A 17,698-nucleotide genomic window follows, 5' to 3' on the forward strand; every position below is an offset into this window, starting at 1 on the left:
AATACTAATAAAATTTAAAATAAAAAAATAAAAAAGAATATGTGGGGTCTTCTGCTACCTTCCAAAGTCCATCTGATCTTTCTTTGTTTTTCAGGGGGAGGCGGGACCCAGAGGTCACCCCGGACCACCAGGTGTAGAAGGTCCCAAGGTCAGTTTTGTCTCCTCTTTTGAGATGTCAGGGGTTTTGTTGGAAAGAAACAGGATGAAATCTCTGCCATTCTTGGGAAAGAGGGTTTCTTTGGGGTAGGGGGTACAATTAAAAATATAGAGAGAGATAGAGAAAACAAACCAGACTACCAGAATTGCTGAAGTTCTAACCTAAATAACGTCCTCCCATTTATTAAAATATCTGACAGACTTTTGAAATGGCTTTTAGTCCACTTCTGAGAATATGGGCCACGTGTCATAAAAAGGCAAGTCCTCAAATCTTGAGCCCATTGACCTTTGCTTGGAGAAACTCAAGGAAATGCCAACGAGGCAAAGAAAAATGAGATGGTGGCTGATTTTCCCCTTCGGGCATTTCTAGAACTCCTTGGCTGGGGCTGAGTGAAAATGTTTTGATCTTATTCCCGCTGTTGACTTACTGGTCCTAAGGTTGTGTGGGGTGTATTTAGTTGTCAATATTTATTAATTTATTAAAATCATATCCTGCCCTTCATCTCCAGGGCAGCAAAGATATATGTGATAAAACAATACAATTAAAAAATAGCATTAAACCAGTTACAAGCATTTAAAAAGACTCTAGAAGCTATTACATATCTAGAAACATGTAAATATGTCTTACTTGACTTACTTCAAAATGGGGTAAGCTGTCCCCAATGCATTTGGGGCTAATTCTGCTCACACTGGCATCCCCACCTGTTGTTGTTGCCACCTATCTCTATCTCAAGAGACAATGGAGTCTGCCTCTGGGGGTGAGGTCAAAGCACTGGAGAATCGCAGTGCCTGATGTGGTTGCAGAGACCGGTAACTTGTAACTGCTGCCTCCCGTGTTGTTTTTGCTGTGTTAGCACCAAAGTGACCTCTCTGGGGTGCAAGCCTGCGCAGTGTGTATTGAGGCCCTTGGCTGCCCAGATGAGAAGACCCCCGCCTCTTGGCCTCACTAATGTGTGGTCCAAAGGAAAGTAGATACATTTGATACCAGCTTGGCTACAGGAGTTGCTGGAAGGAGGCATACAAGTAGCCTTAGGGACTCCACTCCAGATTTGTGTAGGATTTAAAGGTAAAGGTACCCCAACCATTAAGTCCAATTGCGGACGACTCTGGCAATCATCTTGCTCTATAGGCCAAGGGAGCCGGTGTCTGTCTGCAGACAGCTTCCGGGTCATGTGGCCAGCATGACTAAGCCGCTTCTGGCGAAACCAGAACAGCGCATGGAAACGCCGTTTACCATCCCACCGGTGCGATACCTATTTATCTAGTTACACTTTGATGTGCTTTCGAACTGCTAGGTGGGCAGGAGCTGGGACCAAGCAATGGAAGGTCACCCCGTCGTGGGGATTTGAACCGCTGACCTTCTGATCGGCAAGCCCTAGGCTCAGTGGTTTAGACCACAGCGCCACCCGTTTACTCTTTCGCTTTTTCTTCTCCCGAAGATGTCCTTCAACACACAGGAGATGGGTTTTTCCTCAGGGTTTACTCCCAAGGCCTTTCTCATGAATGAGTGTAGCCACAAAGCAACAGAGGGTTAGGATCAGAGCTTTCCTTCTCCTAGATGGGATATGTTCCCATGTTGATGAGCCCCATCTGCCACTCATTTCCACCTTCTTGGCTGTTGGACCCACTATTGGTCTTGTCTGCTCAATCTACTGGAGACTTGTCTTTTATACAGGGGAAAGTCTCTAACTCACTGAGCTTCTGAGACCCATCAGCTACCCTCCCCTGGACTAGTACCCCAAAGAATTGCTAAGTGGCTGAATCAAGCCACTGTTTAAATTTTCCACAATGCCTTGGAGCAATGCTGCATTCTTGATTGTGAAAAATCAAAATGGTTGCTAGACCTAGCTGCCTGCAGTTAATAATCCCACTAGGGATTACCCCAGCCACTCTGGGCGGCTTCCAACAAAGTATTAAAATACAGTAGTCTGTTAAACATTAAAAGCTTCCCTAAACAGTGAGAGGAGGTTAAGCTCCTGCTATTTGAGAAAACCTTTCACTGACAACTGAAACACTGAAATGTGTGTGCCTCCATGTTTCTTTGTTGGGAAAGCAGTGCACTACGTTTAAAATGTAATTGAGGTTTGTGATTTGAATTCCTCTGTCTTTTGTTAGGGTGCCAAAGGAGACCGTGGGACGCCTGGAGAGGCTGGACTGAAGGGTGAACAGGTAAAATAAAAAGAGGCAGAAAGATGCTTCTTGGAACAGTACAGTAAGCAACATGTCTCAATCACCAAACAGGACCTTTGACCTGCTCTTTAGCCACCACATCAGAACACCGCTGATCAATATATCACACACGGACCAGTCTGACTTGAGGGAAGACTGTCAGTGGTCACCCTAAACTGCAAAGTGCATAAGGCACGGGTTGCCCAAGAGAGAACAGGCCCATATATAGAATCATGGAATTTGCAACCTAGTCAGATGGGCAGGGTATAAATAACAAAATTATTGCTATTAGTGTGGAATCATGGAATTGCATCATTGGAAGGGACTCCAAGGGCCCACTGGTCCGAACCTGCTGTAATGCAGGAATGTTTTGCCTAACATGGATCTTGAACCCACAACCCTGAGATTAAGAACCTCATATTCTGCCAACTGAACTACAGCCATACCTTGGGTTACAGAAGCTTCGGGTTGCGCAATTTCGGGTTGTGCACTGTGCCAAACCTGGAAGTACCAGAACGGGTTGCTTCCGGGTTTCGGTGCTTGCGCATGCACAGAAGTGCTAAATCGAGCTTTGCGCATGCGCAGAAGTGCCAAATCACGACCCGCATGTGTGCAGACACGTGGGTCGCGGGTTGCGAACGTGCCTCCTGCACGGATCACGTTCGCAACCCGAGCGTCCACTGTACAGTGAAATATCAAATTTGTACAATTAGTAAAACTTACGGGAGAGAAATTTAGAATTGAATTAATTAATTTAGAATGAAAGGGGAATGAGTTTTCCTTTCAAGGCACAGCAGGTTCTGTATATGATTATTGCGTGTTGAGGTCCCCAATCTACCCCCCAAAATAACTCACAACGGACACGTAATTTTTTGTTTAAGATTTTTGGCATGATTTTAGCCACAACTTTATTAAAATACAAACTGTGAGTGGTTGTTTAGGCATTGGTTAAGACTATCTGTCCCCCCGCCTGGGGACAGAACTGACTTCCGGGCACCACCGAAAGACAGAGCGGGGGAAAGCAAGTCGGGGAAGAATTGGAGCTGAGACACAGACCCTCAACTCTCACCCGCCTGCTCCCCGAAGGCTTGCCGGCCCTAGTCCCATTCCAGGGATTGGACGAAAAGATGGCAAGCCCCAGGATTCCTTTAACGGAATTCCCTTTCCGCAGCAACCATGGAGGGGCAGGCCCAGCCTATCCTAACCCCTCCTCCACCAGATTTATAACCAATGCCTAACCACAACCTTACAAGTTGTGATGATTTGCTACGCAGTAGGCAAAAACCACCCAGCCAGCCAATTTGCCAGGTGGAAAAATTCCTATCAGGCCCCTGCTCAAAGGCAGATGACCCCATGACAGGCATAGCAAGGTCAACGCAACAACCCCTTATTCTAGGGCGGGTGATTCGTTGCACGCAGCAAAAGAGAAAGTACAAGGCTGCGTGCAGAGTATTTAAACATTTTACCCCTCCCACCAAAATTGCAACATAACTTTTCCCCCAGCAACTCGGCAATCCAATCAATGCCCCCTGGCCATCTTGGAGAACTTACCCAGCAACAAAGGGGTGGCTCAGTAGACCCCACCGCAACACGTGCTCTCCCTGAAGGAGAAAGCGTGTTCTCCCTAGCAGAGAGCACGTGTTGCGGTTGGGGAAGCAAGCCACCTGCGGTGAATGTGTATTTTTAGAACCCGAGCTTTAAGGGGTTAAACTGGTGTCTGGGGAGTATTGAATGTTGCTAATATGGAGGAGGGGTCAGAGGCTTTAAATATTGGGAACGGACGTAGGACGTCCTCTTGGCTGATTTACACCGGTGGTTTCATACTCCATTGACCTTGCTATGCCTGTCATGGGGTCGTTCGCCTTGGTGCGGGGGCCTGGTAGGAATTTTGCCATCTGGCTGATTGGCTGGTGCCATTTGGTTTTTGCCTACTGCGTAGCAAATCGTCACAACTTGTAAGGTTGGCGGTTAGGCATTGGTTAATTGGTGCTTGGAGGGGTAAGTGCCTACCCCTCCAAATGATGCGAAAGGGAATTCCGTTAAAGGAATCCAGGGGCTTGCCATTCTTTTGTCCTTGTCCCCGGAGTCGGACTTGGGCCGTGCAAGCCCCACAGGAACATGAGGGTGAGAGGTGAGGGACTGTGGCACAGCTCCATTTTCTCACCCAATATTTGTTTCCCACGCTGGCTTCCAATGATGGCAGGATGCCCAGCTCTGTCCCTGAGGGCATGGACAGATAGTCATAACCAATTGCCTAAGCAACCACTCACATATTTTGTATTTGAATAAAGTTGTGGCCAAAATCATGCCAAAAACCTTAAACAAAAATTCTGTGTGAAGTGTGTATTTTTTGGGGGTGGCTTGTGGGACTCAACACGCAACACGCTTTCCTTAACACATCCTCTACTAACGGGGTCCTTTGGATGCTTCCTGTTTGTGTTAAGTACCCCTTCCACCTTCCTGCTCAAACTTCCCCTCCACCAGCTCTCTTATTTTTAAAAAAATCACCAACCACACTGATATTCACTACTGTGTTACATGTGCTTGACCCAAACATGTGCTTAACCACTGAACCAGACATTCAACATGCAAGGGGAATGTTTGTTTATTCAATGTTTGCAGTGATCTGAGGAAATGGCATGCTGAATTATGTTAAATTGATTCTGTTCCCAAAGCAAAGACCCGGCACAGCTGTGGATGGGGGCGGTTGGGGTGCGCAGTTTCTTGCTGCACGCACGACAAGTTGTTAGCCTCTTGCACCCAGCCAACCCTGTAATGTTTCCTGACAACTTCTCCGTTCCCAGAAGCTTATGTGTATTAAAAGCAGTTTGTTGAAACATGCAAGTTCACGCTCTGGAAACCTATGCATGGAATTGTGATGCCAAGTTAGCTTATGTTTTGGGCGTCTCGCTCTCCTGGTCGCTTGGTTGCTAGCAAGCTTTTGATGAGATTCCAGAGGTTCTTTGGGGACGTGGTTTGCAAATGAAGATGCTAAGTGAATGTGAAATGCTGTTGTTGTCTTCTGCAGGGACATCCTGGGATACCTGGCTTCATGGGCCCGCCTGGAAATCCAGGTCCACCTGTAAGATGCTATCTATCTATCTATCTATCTATCTATCATCTATCTATCTATCATCTATCTATCTATATCTATCTATCTATCTATCTATCATCTATCTATCATCTATCATCTATCTATCTATCATCTATCTATCTATCTATCATCTATCTATCTATCATCATCATCTATCATCTATCTATCTATCTCTATCTATCTATCTATCTCTATCTATCTCTATCATTTATCTATATCTATCTATCTATCATCTATCATCTATCATCTATCTATCTAATCTATCTATCATCTATCTATCATCTATCTATCTATCATCTATCTATCTATCTATCTATCTATCTATCATCTATCTATCTATATCTATATCTAATCTATCTATCTATCTATATCTATCTATCTATCTATCTATCTATCTATCATCTATCTCTATCTCTATCATTTATATCTATCTATCTATCATCTATCTATCTATCTATCTATCTATCTATCTATCTATCTATCTATCATCTATCTATCTATCTAATCTATCTATCATCTATCTATCTATCTATCTATCTATCTATCTATCTATCTATCATCTATCTCTATCTATCTATCTATCTATCTATCTATCTATCTATCTATCTATCTATCTATCTATCTATCTATCATCTATCATCTATCTCTATCTATCATCTATCTATATCTATCTATCATCTATCTATCTATCTAATCTATCTATCATCTATCTATCATCTATCTATCATCTATCATCTATCTATCATCTATCATATATCTATCTATCATCTATCTATCTATCTATCATCATCATCTATCTAATCTATGTATCTATCTATATCTATCTCCACCCCTTTTTCTTTTGCACTGCACCCATCCATCTGGTTATAGACCCAGAAGAAGCCCACAGCAATTCACTGGCCCTCTCTTGTATGTGTGGGAATGTTAAGGATAATAGATGATATATTAATTAAATATTATCCTTCCTTCACTCACGCTAGTGAGTCATGTAGCAGAGCAGAATCCCCTCAATACAGCAGGAAGCTAGTTTGCAGATTCGTTTGAATCTCTTTAGTTAAGCAAACCAATCCAGCTTGCCCAGATGGATTATTCTTGGTGTCCCCTTTTATCCCTCTTAAAAGAAAAAAGGACACAAGAGTCTTTCCTTCAAACTTACAAGAAGTTTACTCACATTCAGTTCACAGTGTGATCCCTGAAGGCAGGCTCTAGCTAGTAGTTACATAACAAAGTGTGAGTTTATCCCATATGGGGATTGAGCTCATGTGCTGCTTGCTGAGAGCCAGCAGACAGCAAAATGCATTAAGAAAACAGTATCAAGAGAACAAAATGGCCACAGGAGAGCAGCATGGCATCAAGAGGGAGATGGCTGTGTGACTCGGCTCTTTTATAGAGTCAGCGAGGGTCACATCCATCTGCCTGGTCACATGCAGGGGGAGGATGCTTCAGACCAGTGAGCCAGGAAGTTATACTGGCTGGAGTAACATCCCCCTGCCTGTGTCTACGCTAGGGAAACAAGGAATGTTGTATTTGACTGCTTCAATGGATTACATCCCACAGTATGTTGGATTTGGGGGGGGGGGCATTATGCTGATCTTGAATGCATAGCAAAGTTTATGGCCCACCATTTTGGGCTTTCATTTAAAGAAAGTCCAAAGGCTTGTAAGAGTTGCCTCCATGTTGTTTGAGGAGACTATTTCTGATTCAGAAGCAAGCTGCCATCTTTAATGGCCAGAAATGTTATTTTTTTCATTTTATTTAGGGGTCTGAGGGCCTCCCAGGACCTGCAGGACCACTGGGAAGCCCTGGAGAAATAGTAAGTCACTATTCAATCTGTCATATCCCTGCCTCCCTCCCCCCCCCCAAGGAAGCCAACATTTGCCTAAGTGGTCCCATAGTGGATTCTTGGAAAAATAAGTAGATGTGGAAAGCATTCCATGAATCTGTAAGGTTTGAAAGCCACTGAGATGCTCAGATGAAGACTAGTGGATTATAAACTCTCAGCCAAATTCTCCATTAATTTAGAAAGATGAATAAATTCAAAATGTGTCATTAGTGTGGTGGAACAGGGGGAGTACAGCCGCAACGCCAGAAAATAAATAAATGGCGGTGGGACACACAGAGGAGTCAAAGTATATTTCTAGGTGGCCGAGTGGTGTCCCACATGTTAAGATCTCTAAAAGACAAATAACAATGTATGTTAATGACAAGAGTCCTGCAAGTGGGAGGTGAGTGCCATATCGGGGTGTGTATATGTGCTTGACCCACTTCCTGCTCTGGCATCAACTATGGGCACTTACCTGACCTCCTGGTAGCAAAGTCATTGCTGCTAATCCGGAGGGAGAGTGGGAGGGACAAAGTGGAAGAGAGGTCAAGAGCCAAATTGGCACTCTTCCAGGTTTATCCATGCAATGCTGACCTCCCCTCCTCCTAGCCCCTTCCAGTCTCCCTCCCAGTAAGCTGCAGTGATTTCATTGGCAGGAGGTCAGGTAAGTTCTGCTCCCTTCTACACCCACTCTCTTCCCCCCATCCCAAAGGCCTAAGTAATATTGAGCATAAATTCAGAAGGCCTTGCTAACAGATTGTTCTTCTGGGGATGTCTCTGCCTGGAAAGCTTATGTGAACATCTCCACGTCTGTGTCTCTTTGGCAGGGTAAAGAAGGCCCATCAGGACCTCAGGGGCCACCGGGATTGCCTGGACGTCTGGTGAGTTATCCCTGCATTTGTAAACATTGACACATCTCATATGCCGGGGACTGTAGTATTCTTGAATCCCTGGCATATTTCAACAGTAAAAAGATTGTGTGGCATACTTGCATATGTTCCTGGTGAATGTGACTTCACGAATGTCAGGCCCCACCCTATGGAGCGCCCTCCCAGCAGATGTCAAACAGATAAACAGGTGTGGGACATCTGAAGGGAAGTTTTTAATGTGCAATGTTGTATTTTTTTAAAAAAAATTTTTTTTGTTAGGAGCCACCCAGAGTGGCTGGAGCAACCCAGTCAGATGGGCAGCATATAAATAATACATCATCATCATCATCATCATCATCATCATGAATGTCTTTTGAGGCATTGCCCACCCACCCCCCATAAGCGGCAATACTGAGATGTTGTGTGTGCATTCTATGCTTGACTTCTCGAGAGATCTTCTGATCTGAATTGGCATGCATTAAAAAAAAAAAAATCAATGAAATTTCTCCTAGCTAAAACTTTGTGGCACAATTTGTAACGAGAGAAAGGGAATATAGGGGAGAAAACATCAGAGGAGGGGAGGCAGGGAATAAGCCACAAGACAGAGAAAAACCCATTTTGGAAACAAGGTACAGCTGACGGTTAGTGGTAGAACCCATGCTTTGCAGGAAGAATTGTTGTTGTTGTTGTTTAGTCGTGTCCAACTCTTTGTGACCCCATGGACCAGAGCACGCCAGGCACTCCTGTCATCCACTGCCTCCTGCAGTTCGGTCAAACTCATGCTGGTAGCTTCGAGAACACTCTCCAACCATCTCGTCCTCTGTCATCCCCTTCTCCTTGTGCCCTCCATCTTTACCAACATCAGGGTCTTTTCCAGGGAGTCTTCTCTTCCCCTCAGGTGGCCAAAGTATTAGAGCCTCAGCTTCAGGATCTGTCCTTCCAGTGAGCACTCAGGGCTGATTTCCTTAAGAATGGATAGGTTTGATCTTCTTGCAGTCCATGGGACTCAAGAGTCTCATCCAGCACCATAATTCAAAAGCATCAATTCTTTGGCGATCAGCCTTCTTTATGGTCCAGCTCTCACTTCCATACATCACTACTGGGAAAAGCATAGCTTTAACTATATGGACCTTTGTCAGTAAGGTGATGTCTCTGCTTTTTAAGATGCTGTCTAGGTTTGTCATCGCTTTTCTCCCAAGAAGAGGCGTCTTTTAATTTCGTGGCTGCTGTCACCATCTGCAGTGATCATGGAGCCCAAAAAAGTAAAATCTCTCACTGCCTCCATTTCTTCCCCTTCTATTTGCCAGGAGGTGATGGGACTAGTGGCCATGATCTTCGTTTTTTTGATGCTGAGCTTCAGACCATATTTTGTGCTCTCCTCTTTCACCCTCATTAAAAGGTTCTTTAATTCCTCCTCACTTTCTGCCAGCAAGGTTGTGTCATCTGCATATCTGAGGTTGTTGATATTTCTTCCGGTGATCTTAATTCCGGCTTGGAATTCATCCAGCCCAGCCTTTCGCATGATGAATTCTGCATATAAGTTAAATAAGCAGGGAGACAATATACAGCCTTGTCGTACTCCTTTCCCAATTTTGAACCAATGAGTTGCTCCATATCCAGATCTAACTGTAGTTTCTTGTCCCACATAGAGATTTCTCAGGAGACAGATGAGGTGATCAGGCACTCCCCTTTCTTTAAGAACTTGCCATAGTTTGCTGTGGTTGACACAGTCAAATGCTTTTGCGTAGTCAATGAAGCAGGAGTAGATGTTTTTCTGGAACTCTCTAGCCAGGGCTAATCCCCAGTAAGAGGCGATTGCCATTGTGGCACCTCCAGGTATGCACAGAATTCTTCACTGGGGCCACGTTGGTCGCTTTCCCTCCCACCCTGCTGAAATTAGGCTTGAATGAAGCATTCTGTTGCAGCCTATATGCTAGGTTGCTGTGTTGACTGGCTTGCAGAGTGTTTATGTCTGTGTGTTGTGCCCATGACAGGTTCTCTGGTTTGCTTAGGTCCCCGTGGACCTATTTGCGACCCCTGGCTCGAGACGTTCTGCAATGTGACTTTGCTTGTTGTTTCACATTGCAGCTAATGAGACATTGGCTGTCTGACTTGTTCTTTTCCTGGGTATCGTTCCGTGGAGTTTCCAGCTCAGCCAGTTGACAAGCTTGCATATTGTACCTCGTGCTGATGCATTGTGCTATTTTTAATGCTGCACATTATTTTTCTTCTGCTTGCATATGTTGCTTTACAGTGCCCTGACATTTATTGAGATGGTGGTCTATAAATTCCATTTATCAATGAGTTAGGAACCTGACTTGCAGTATTTGGGGTGCTTATCCACAATTATGAATCTACAATATTTGCTCCTAAGGAAACAAACATTGTATACATTCCTTGCATCTGTAATCTTGACTACTTCCCTCTTAGGGTATTTCTGGAAAGGATGGCAAAGATGGAAAGCCAGGACCTCCTGGAGAACCAGTAAGGAGATGAACTTTACATATTTTCCAATTTGGTATTATCTTTGCAAGACAACAAGTGTGCTGTAGTGGTCAGAGTGTTGGGTTAGGACCTGGGAGGCATGAGGCCACTATTGGCTGAGATGCTGTGATGTCATAGAATGTGTTGCTTACTTCTGAGTGAAGAAAGATTCTTATATAAAATGAAGTCAAACTGCATTTTAGGAAATATATGGGTGGGGGTTGATATTAAAGACCCTCTGCTCCCCCCACCCAGGGTCTAACTCTGGATCAGACCCATATATATGTTATTTAAATAGCATTTACTTTTAAATGACAATTCACATAGATTTGTGAATGTTATCACATCGAGCTTGATCCTGAGGCACCCACATGTTAGAGATCATTCTCTCTTGTCAGGCTATAAATGTGCTTTGTTTCTTATAGGGCAAACAAGGGGAGCCAGGGCTGCCAGGACCAGAGGGAGCAAGAGGATTGCCGGTAAGTCCAGCTGAAGGCGACCATGGTCCATTAAATATGTCCTTTTCCACCAGGAATCTTTGGAGGAGGGGGCAGGTGCATATTTCTCCATTAGCTAGCATGGAATACACTACCTGAGAAGCTTGGTCTTCCTGCAGCAAGAATGATGCAAATGTTCATTGAAGGCTAGATTCTATTTATGGAGAAAATGAAGGTATGTTCTTGTAGAGGAGGGGTCTGTGCACATCCTCATGCGTGCACGCGAGCATACTAGGAAACATAGGTATGCATGAGATAATCATGCCTCAAAAGTAATTTATTAAGAACATCGTGTTTCAGTAGTGCACAGGTAGAAGAGTCTAAAAAGCCCTGGGCCACAAATTTTCACGGCACTCTAGTGGCTATGGTGGTTCATTTCCCAGCAGTAATGTGCCGTATTTAGCATTAACTCTGGAGGCGTATACAGTCGTACCTCTGAAGTCGCACGCCTTGCGAGTTGAACATTTTGGCTCCCGAATGCCACAAACCCAGAAGTGAGTGTTCCGGTTTGCGAATGTTCTTTGGAACCCGAATGTCCGCCATGACTTCCATGGCTTCCAATTGGCCGCAGGAGCTTCCTGAAGCCAATCAGAAGCCACGCCTTGGTTCCTGAACGTTTTGGAAGTCGAACATCCGCCGTGACTTCCATGGCTTCCAATTGGCTGCAGGAGTTTCCTGCAGCCAATCAGAAGCCACGCCCTGGTTCCTGAACGTTTTGGAAGTCAAACGGCCTTCTGGAATGGATTCTGTTCAACTTCCAAGGTACGACTATACTTGATTCTGACCCAACTAAGCTTCCTGATCTATATCGTGCTCTAGGAGGCTTAGTTTGGTCAGAATTGAGTAGACACATCCAGAGTTAATGCTGGGGGGCCGTTAAAATTTGTGGTCCAGGCTTTTTAAGACTTTTGAAAACAAAGAGGCGTATTGGTTGCCAGATGTGAAATATTATCTTCAGCTCTCCTCCCCCTTTGCCTTGAGTTCCATTGTGGAAGAAAGCTGTAACTTAGAAGGTCCTTTAAAATGCATATAAATAATAACTTTTTACGTATCTCTCCATTTCACCTTTCAGGGTTTTAAGGGACCGAGAGGAGACGCAGGACCACCTGGCTCAAGGGTGAGCAATGCACTGGACCTTCAGTTTGACTCAAACAGTGGTTGAAATGGGCAGAGTTGCCCACAAGAAGACCTCTCCTATCACCAGTGTTGAATAGGTCAGGCTTCATAGTTAACATTGATGGCTGAAGCTGCATTGTTACCAGGACTGGAGTCAAGTCCTGTCAATGACCCTATCAATGCCTGCTCATAGATTGAGTCCAGTTTTGGGACAGCCATCTGTGGAAGTTCAAATCACATATCTGGGTCATTAGGAATTTTTATGGAACTTCCACATTGTTCTAACCTCTAATTTTCTCCCTCCCACCCTTGTCTGTTGCAGGGAGAACCAGGTCCATCAGGACCACCCGGCCGCGAGGGGCAACCTGGAAAAGATGTAAGTGTGCCACTTTGGCTTCAATAAGAGCTCTTATGATTCTGCAAATGGTGGAGTGAGTGTTATCAGGGTCAGGGCTGAAAGGAAACACTGGCACAGCTCTGAAACACTGACTTTCATAATTTCAAAACCTGAAATTTCAAGAAGTACATGGAAGTGGTAAATGAGAATGGGATGGGCCCACGCTTGGAACTATTTTAAAGGGGCGTTCACAGAAGGTATGTGGACCGTCTGCTAGGGTTGAAAATGCTGCCATGAGAACATGCTTGATATAATAGGGATGAATTTCCTCTGAGAATGAGGCCATCCCTGTTTTGTGTTTGTTTTGTTTTGGTTCTATTACCATCTTGCTCATTGATTTTAATAAGATTCTAGCTTTTTTGTTATTATCTTAGTCGCCTTTCAGAGGAAAATGAGTCAGTCCTCGCTCACAAGTTGGACAGTATATCCAGCTTGCAACTAACTTCCTTTCTCATCTGTAAACATGTTAAAGTACACCTCATCCAGACAGGCGAGCCACTCATTGACTATTCTGATTATAGGGACACTGTTGGTGCTGTGGTCCAAACCACTTATCCTCTTGGGCTTGCTGATTGGAAGGTCGGCAGTTCGAATCCCTGTGACGGGGTGAGCTCCCGTTGCTCTGTCCCAGCTCCTGCCAACCTAGCAGTTTGAAAGCACACCAGTGCAAGTAGATAAATAGGTACCGCTATGGCGGGAAGGTAAATGGTGTTTCCGTGCGCTCTGGTTTCCATCACAGTGTTCCATTGCACCAGAAGCTGTGTAGTCATGCTGGCCACATGACCTGGAAAGCTGTCTGTGGACAAACGCTGGGTCCCTTGGTCTGAAAGCTAGATGAGTGCTAAACCCCATAGTCACCTTTGACTGGACTTAACCGTCCAGGGGTCCTTTACCTTTATTCTGATTATAGTGTTTTGATGATCATAATGAAGCAGTGTTTTCCTTCCTTTTATCAGTTTTTTTTTACTTGCACATCGCTTTGATATTCCATGTGATTAGCAATTTAGAAATGACTCTTTCTCACCCCAGCCTCTTTTACTCTTGTGTTGCAGGGGGATCCAGGCCCTGCAGGACCCCAGGGCCCACGTGGACTCAGGGGAATCACAGTGAGTTGTTTCTCCCTATGGCTTTTGGGTAACATGTGTGACACATCCCACTGGGTCCCAAGTGGTACAAGGGACTCTGGAGGGATGAGTCTGTGCCTCTTAAGGAAAACAATCCAATGTGTGCACGACTTTGTGCACCAACCAGAATTGCACTCATTGTGCAAATGTATGCATAATCCAGTGTGGAAATGTTTCCAATTGTAGGTCTTTTGTCTCATCTTCCCAAGTTTCATTTTCTTTTCTTTTCTTCCATTTCACTTTTAATTTGTATATCACCTTCCTATACTACTATACACAAGGAAGTTTCCAGCAACAAAATATACAAGAACACACATCTTAGAGCAATCTGGCCCAGTACAGAAAGTCGTAATAAAACATAACTTAAAAATGGAACAACTTATATCAAATAAAGTAACATTCAATAATCTAGTAGAATATAATAGCACACAATAAAATCCACTCTCAAAACATCAGCAAATAATAATTAAACAGATTCACTCGAAACAATTACAATGAATAATTACTAAACGATGATCAATAAAAATAACTGCAAGTTACAATGCATAAAATACCACAATGCTTACAAGAGTCGGTGGAGGAAGAATGGAAGAAATTTAAAGACTATTTACAGAAACACTGTAAAATTAAGGAATGTTAGAAGGATGCTGGAATGAAGTTATGTGGTTTTAGCAGTAATGTTACAAAGGGGTATGTAAAAATGGATTGTTAACAGGTCAGAATGTAAAGTTACAATATATTAAGATAAATTAGTAAGATAAAAACAAGGATGGAAAGGATTTGCTGAAATAACCAATTGAACTAGAATACAAAAAAAGGAGGTGTGAGGAGGTCAAGGAAACAGGTAAATGAGAGATAAGACATGGAAAGATGGATTTGTTTTTAATTGTTTTTATTTTTTTCTGTATTTTGTTTCTCTCTTACTTTTCTTCACTTTTGTAATTTTTTGAAACTTTAATAAACATTATTTTTTAAAAAATACCACAATGCTTAGAAAACCATGTAATTGAGAAACAAATTGAGAAACAAAGACACAAAACTTATAAAGTTATTTTTAAAAGTTCTTAAAAAGACTACTTGCTGTTTTTCCCCCTTCCGCCAGGGCAAGAGTGGACCACCAGGCCCCCCAGGAGAAGCAGGCTCTCCAGGTAACCCAGTAAGTACTACATTTGTTGTCCCTGCCTCATTACAAGCAGTGTGGTGTAGTGGTTAGAGTATTGGACTAGGAGCTGGGAGACCAAGGTTCACTTGGCCATCTTACTCCCTCTCAGCGCAATTTACATCACGGGGTTGTCATGGGGATTATATGAGGAGGGGGAGAACTATGTATGCCATCTTAGAGAAAAAAGTTGAAATACAAATGAAATAAATGAATGAATGAATGAATGAATGAATGAAGCAGGATGAGCGGTTGTTACATGCTGTGATTTATTGCCAAATGGAGAAGAAAGAATGGTATGTTTTATCCATGGGATATATTGAAATCAGACCAAGCTGGCAGCCTCCTAGAGAAGAAATGTGCAACTGGCTGAGAACACCAGATACTTGGAAAGTAGTCCAGTATGGATCTGGCAGGCTTCCATTTCAGGAAGTTGGAAAGCAAGCATTAGCACAACTGAAATGTGGGGATTCTGGGAAATGACAAGTCATATCCAGATGACTGAATCTGACAAGCCCCTTTTGGAATCAAGTAGTCCTTTGGCAAGGTCTCAAGAAAGGTGAACCGTATGAAGGTGTGCAGAGAAACCTGTTTGCCATTCTCTCATCACTTTATTTGAGCCATCTGCAAACCCATCAGTTTCTTATCAGTAGAAGGGGCTGCATCTGAATGACCAATAAACAAGATCTTCTTCTTTGGCGATCACTCATAGCCGAGTAAGATTGTCTTCCATAAACACGGTTTTAACAATGAGTCCGTAAGTGACTGTGGAGGCCAATTCTATATCCACACATTCTTCCACAGTGGGGACATTGGTTTCTGGGCGGGAGTTGATCACAGTGTGGATTTGCCAAGCGTGTATTCGTCTTAGCACGATTCTCCCTTGCATCCTGAGTTTGAATGTCTTCAAAGCTCATGACACCTTTGGTAAAGGCTGTTCTCCAACTGGAGCGCTCACAGGCAAGTGTTGGTGTTTATACTACAATTTTTTTTTTAGATTTGCCTTGAGACAGCCTATAAACCTCTTTTGTTGACCACCAGTATTACACTTTCCATTTCTAAGTTGGGAATAGAGTAGGTGCTTTGGAAGATGATAATCAGGCATCCGCACAACATGACCAGTCCAACAAAGTTGTTGAAGAATCATTGCTTCAACATTGGGGATCTTTGCTTCTTCCATTACAGTAGTATTAGTTCGCCTGTCTTCCCAAGTGATAGAGCGGAATAGTCATCCTTTGTTTGTGACTATCTAGCCGTCATGCAATCCACGATTTGTCTGTAGGTCCTCCCACATCTTTAATGATACTGATCAGAATATCAACCAGCATTTCTTTCTTTATTCTTTTTTCTTCTTCTTCGTATCCCCAGGGTCCCAAAGGAAGCAAAGGAGAAACTGGCAGTGCAGGACTCCCTGGATTCATCGGGCCGCGAGGACCTCCTGTAAGCAGCAAACCAATTTTGGTCACACACTGCAGACAGAACTAATAATAGGACCTCATTTGTCTGTAATTGCTCAGTGTCACCTGCTAGAACTCTGTGAAGGAGGCTTCAGGAGCCCAAAGCCCAAAGGGAATTTCACCAAGTGTAGCTGGGTTATCAGAAGTAGCTTCTGACTGTGTGGCTCTTATCCTTTTTGTGCTTTCTATTTCACAGGGAGAACCAGGTGAAAAGGGCATCCCAGGGAAAGAGGTGTGTTTTGACGTCTTTGTTAGATGACATGAAACAAGAGCACAACTTTTGTTGTTCTTCCTTAATTCTCAATGTGCACTTTACCCAGGTGCAAAACTTCTTTAAATCTCTCCAAATTGCTTTTCCTTGTGCTTCTGGATTCTTCTGCTCTTGGTTTTGGATGGGTGGGAGGTACTATTACAACAGGGGAAGGGTCCTGGGGTTCAAATTTGGCCCTGTGGGCCTCTCTATGTGGCCTTGTGACTCTCCCCTTCCCCAACCACACCCTTACAAACCCTACTTCTTCCCATAAAAATGCTAGTCCATATGACACACACACTCTCCAATTTAATCTGAATTTGTTTTTGGAGGGTAGGAAGAAATTTGATAAGTTAAAATTTATTTACCAGTGATCTGTTTGCAGTATCTCAATGATCCACTTGCAAATTAAGTCCCTTCTGGAAGCACCAAAAGTAGCAACATTATATTTTATTCTTTTTTTTTTTAATTGGCATTTCTTATTTCAGACCTCTTTATGTCCTTGCAGGGCACTCCAGGGAAGCCAGGTGGTGTTGGAGACAAAGGTGACAGGGTAAGTTGGAGAGCTTCACGAATGTCGATATTGAACAACATTGGGGAAGTGCCCAGGGCAGTCTGGGTGATGCTGCCAGAAATCATTTCCTTAATGCATGAGAGATGGGCAAGACACCTGTGGCTTACATCAGGCTTGCTCAGAAATAAGTGGAGCTATATCCCCTATAACTGAAGGTTAAGATTTGGCATATCTCTGAGCCAACCCAGATTCAACCAGCTTGACAGCTTGCAAATATCTCAGGTCCCTGGCCACCCAAATGTCAGTTTCTTTCTTGGTCCTGGGAAGCATTTGAGGTATGCTAGCTGTCTGGACAAAAAACACTTATGGATAAAAGCCTACTGGGACAAGATGGTCCTCTGAAGGATAGTCTTCCCTCCCACGAACATTTCTTTTTTCAGGATAGCCTGTTTCAATCTTCCCCTTTCAGTCTAATGGAGCAATATCACAACCTTGCCCACAGCCCATCCATCTGGCATGCTTTGCAAAGCTCTTTGCTGAAGGCTCCGTTCTTTTCTTCCAACTCTACAGTTCTCTGATTCTATTCTAGT

The 17,698-nt window shown here is 43.7% G+C and overlaps 1 protein-coding gene across 1 annotated transcript in view; it reads left to right on the forward strand.

The window, feature by feature from the left end:
- Positions 1 to 17,698, forward strand: part of COL22A1 (collagen type XXII alpha 1 chain) — a 178,869-nt gene that overhangs the window by 150,181 nt on the left and 10,990 nt on the right. The window contains exons 47-60 of the mRNA XM_081918646.1: positions 95 to 148; positions 2,272 to 2,325; positions 5,354 to 5,407; positions 7,179 to 7,232; positions 8,069 to 8,122; positions 10,541 to 10,594; positions 11,020 to 11,073; positions 12,164 to 12,208; positions 12,530 to 12,583; positions 13,657 to 13,710; positions 14,831 to 14,884; positions 16,256 to 16,327; positions 16,541 to 16,576; positions 17,103 to 17,147. Coding sequence (XP_081774772.1) covers positions 95 to 148; positions 2,272 to 2,325; positions 5,354 to 5,407; positions 7,179 to 7,232; positions 8,069 to 8,122; positions 10,541 to 10,594; positions 11,020 to 11,073; positions 12,164 to 12,208; positions 12,530 to 12,583; positions 13,657 to 13,710; positions 14,831 to 14,884; positions 16,256 to 16,327; positions 16,541 to 16,576; positions 17,103 to 17,147 — 738 coding nt within the window. The remainder of the gene's footprint in view (positions 1 to 94; positions 149 to 2,271; positions 2,326 to 5,353; positions 5,408 to 7,178; positions 7,233 to 8,068; positions 8,123 to 10,540; positions 10,595 to 11,019; positions 11,074 to 12,163; positions 12,209 to 12,529; positions 12,584 to 13,656; positions 13,711 to 14,830; positions 14,885 to 16,255; positions 16,328 to 16,540; positions 16,577 to 17,102; positions 17,148 to 17,698) is intronic.

This window comes from Podarcis melisellensis (assembly GCF_964234715.1).
Source record: "Podarcis melisellensis genome assembly, chromosome: 7".
NCBI lineage: Eukaryota > Metazoa > Chordata > Lepidosauria > Squamata > Lacertidae > Podarcis > Podarcis melisellensis.